The 1,659-nt window shown below is 53.9% G+C and overlaps 2 protein-coding genes across 2 annotated transcripts in view; one reads left to right on the forward strand and one right to left on the reverse strand.

Annotated features, from left to right (window-relative positions):
• Positions 1-329: 329 nt before the first annotated feature.
• SDRG_16590 (hypothetical protein) lies at positions 330-1,151 on the reverse strand. The gene has a single exon (XM_008622806.1). It carries the CDS (start codon positions 1,126-1,128, stop codon positions 388-390), a length of 741 nt encoding a protein of 246 aa, XP_008621028.1. The 5' UTR covers positions 1,129-1,151; the 3' UTR covers positions 330-387.
• Positions 1,152-1,605: 454 nt separating this feature from the next.
• SDRG_16591 (hypothetical protein) overlaps positions 1,606-1,659 on the forward strand; it is a gene marked incomplete at both ends in the record, with an annotated part of 888 nt that continues 834 nt past the window's right edge. Inside the window, one exon of the mRNA XM_008622807.1 lies at positions 1,606-1,620. Coding sequence (XP_008621029.1) covers positions 1,606-1,620 — 15 coding nt within the window. The remainder of the gene's footprint in view (positions 1,621-1,659) is intronic.

The following is a 1,659-nucleotide window of genomic DNA, read 5'->3' on the forward strand; positions in this document are numbered from 1 at the left end:
CTATCTATCTATCTATCTATCTATCTATCTATCTATCTATCTATCTATCTATCTATCTATCTATCTATCTATCTATCTATCTATCTATCTATCCGTCTCGTGCCGACGAGGTTGTACGTTCTGATGCAATGACTACCTACCCCATAAGCAGCGAATCTCCTTGCCAAGCATACTGAGAAGCCAACGCAGCACAGCACACTACGTAGTGCAATTGTCATCCCTGAAGCATCAACTCTGCACCTTTATCAAAACACAACACCCAGGCATGCGTCCTGTGTTGGTGGAGGCGCCTCGATCTCTATCAACGCTACCCTCAAGAGTTTATCGACTTGGTATACGCGAACTTGGACTCTTTTACCAATTCGACACTGCATGACATTTTTTCGTTTACGGGTTGGCGTACTTGGCATACGCATTGATATAGTACTCGGGATCGCGCACTGTGAGCTTGAACGCCGGGCGTGCGATCGCGGCTTCGTATGCTGCCGTGAGAAGCGGAAAGCCCTTGGTCACGTCAAAGTCGCGGTAGTGACCAAGAACGTGCTTGAAGCGGAAGAGGAACGGCACGATGTTAATCTCGGCGCTGCTGAGGTCGGCGCCGAGAAGGTACGGGCCGTCGGCGCGAAAGTCGGCCGCGTGGTCGCGGTAGATCTTCTCGAGTTCGCCAAGCGAATCGCGGAGGTTGGCCTCGAGCTTGTCCTTCTTGGCCGGGTCTTGGTTGCGGAGAAGTGCGTAGAACGGGCCAGCCTCAAACTTGGCTTGAGCCAGCTGCGCCAACGCCGCGCGCTCGGGGCTGTCGCGGTTGTGGAGCTTCCCGTCGTTGTACTTGGTGTCCAAGAACTGCGCGACGATCGCCGACTCGTACACAGGGTACCCTTCGTGCACAAGGAAAGGCACGGTGTGGTAGCGGTTAAACTTTTCGACGTAGCTGGGCGGCATCCCAGCGTAGAGACCAATCTCGTACACCGTGAGCGGCGCGTCGACCTCGGCGGCGGTCCACAGCGCGCGGTGCCCGAACGGGCAGCCAATGTTGTTGAAGAGATGGACCTTGCCGTCCGTCTTGAGCGCATCGAGCTCAGCGTCCGAGAGCGACGTGTACGCGACGGTTGTGAGTTGTGTGGCGGGCATGGTGGCTGGGTGGAACGTTGAAATATGACGATCTTAGTGCCATCTTAGCGCGCCAGCTCTGGTTGAAATGCAAGATTTCGTATTTATCGAACTATTTAAATTAGCCTCTTGTTTGTATGGAGATCGAGCGATTTCGGTGACATTGCACTTGGCGAGTGACGTGGCACACCAGATGGCGAGCAAATCCTGCGAATTCGGCAACGTCAGCCAATCACGTGGCGCCGTGCCATCTACGCAAGGCTGCTGGCAGCTGTGCCCCTTGGACTTTTCTTCGTCGTCTTGGAGTCCTCACATGTATCCTGTGATGCTAGTCACAAGAGTACAATACCTTGATTCCTCCCGACGTCTTCAGCGGAAATCGTCAAGGCTTCCGACGTCGCGAACTTGAGCGTTTAGGGCCCTCAACCTTCGCCGGCCGCAAGTTGCATCCTTCGATGATTGGCCAAAAAGACACAGGTTTGCAGGGCATGACGCGAGATGATTGGTGGCATGGTACTGTATTACCTCATCATCGCAAATACCAAACGTCAA

Source organism: Saprolegnia diclina (assembly GCF_000281045.1).
Source record: "Saprolegnia diclina VS20 unplaced genomic scaffold supercont1.137, whole genome shotgun sequence".
Taxonomy (NCBI): domain Eukaryota; phylum Oomycota; class Saprolegniomycetes; order Saprolegniales; family Saprolegniaceae; genus Saprolegnia; species Saprolegnia diclina.

What these genes read in the sequence shown, in the direction of transcription:
- SDRG_16590 (XM_008622806.1), bottom strand. Translation starts at nt 1,128, where the DNA reads ATGCCCGCCACACAACTCACAACCGTCGCGTACACGTCGCTCTCGGAC.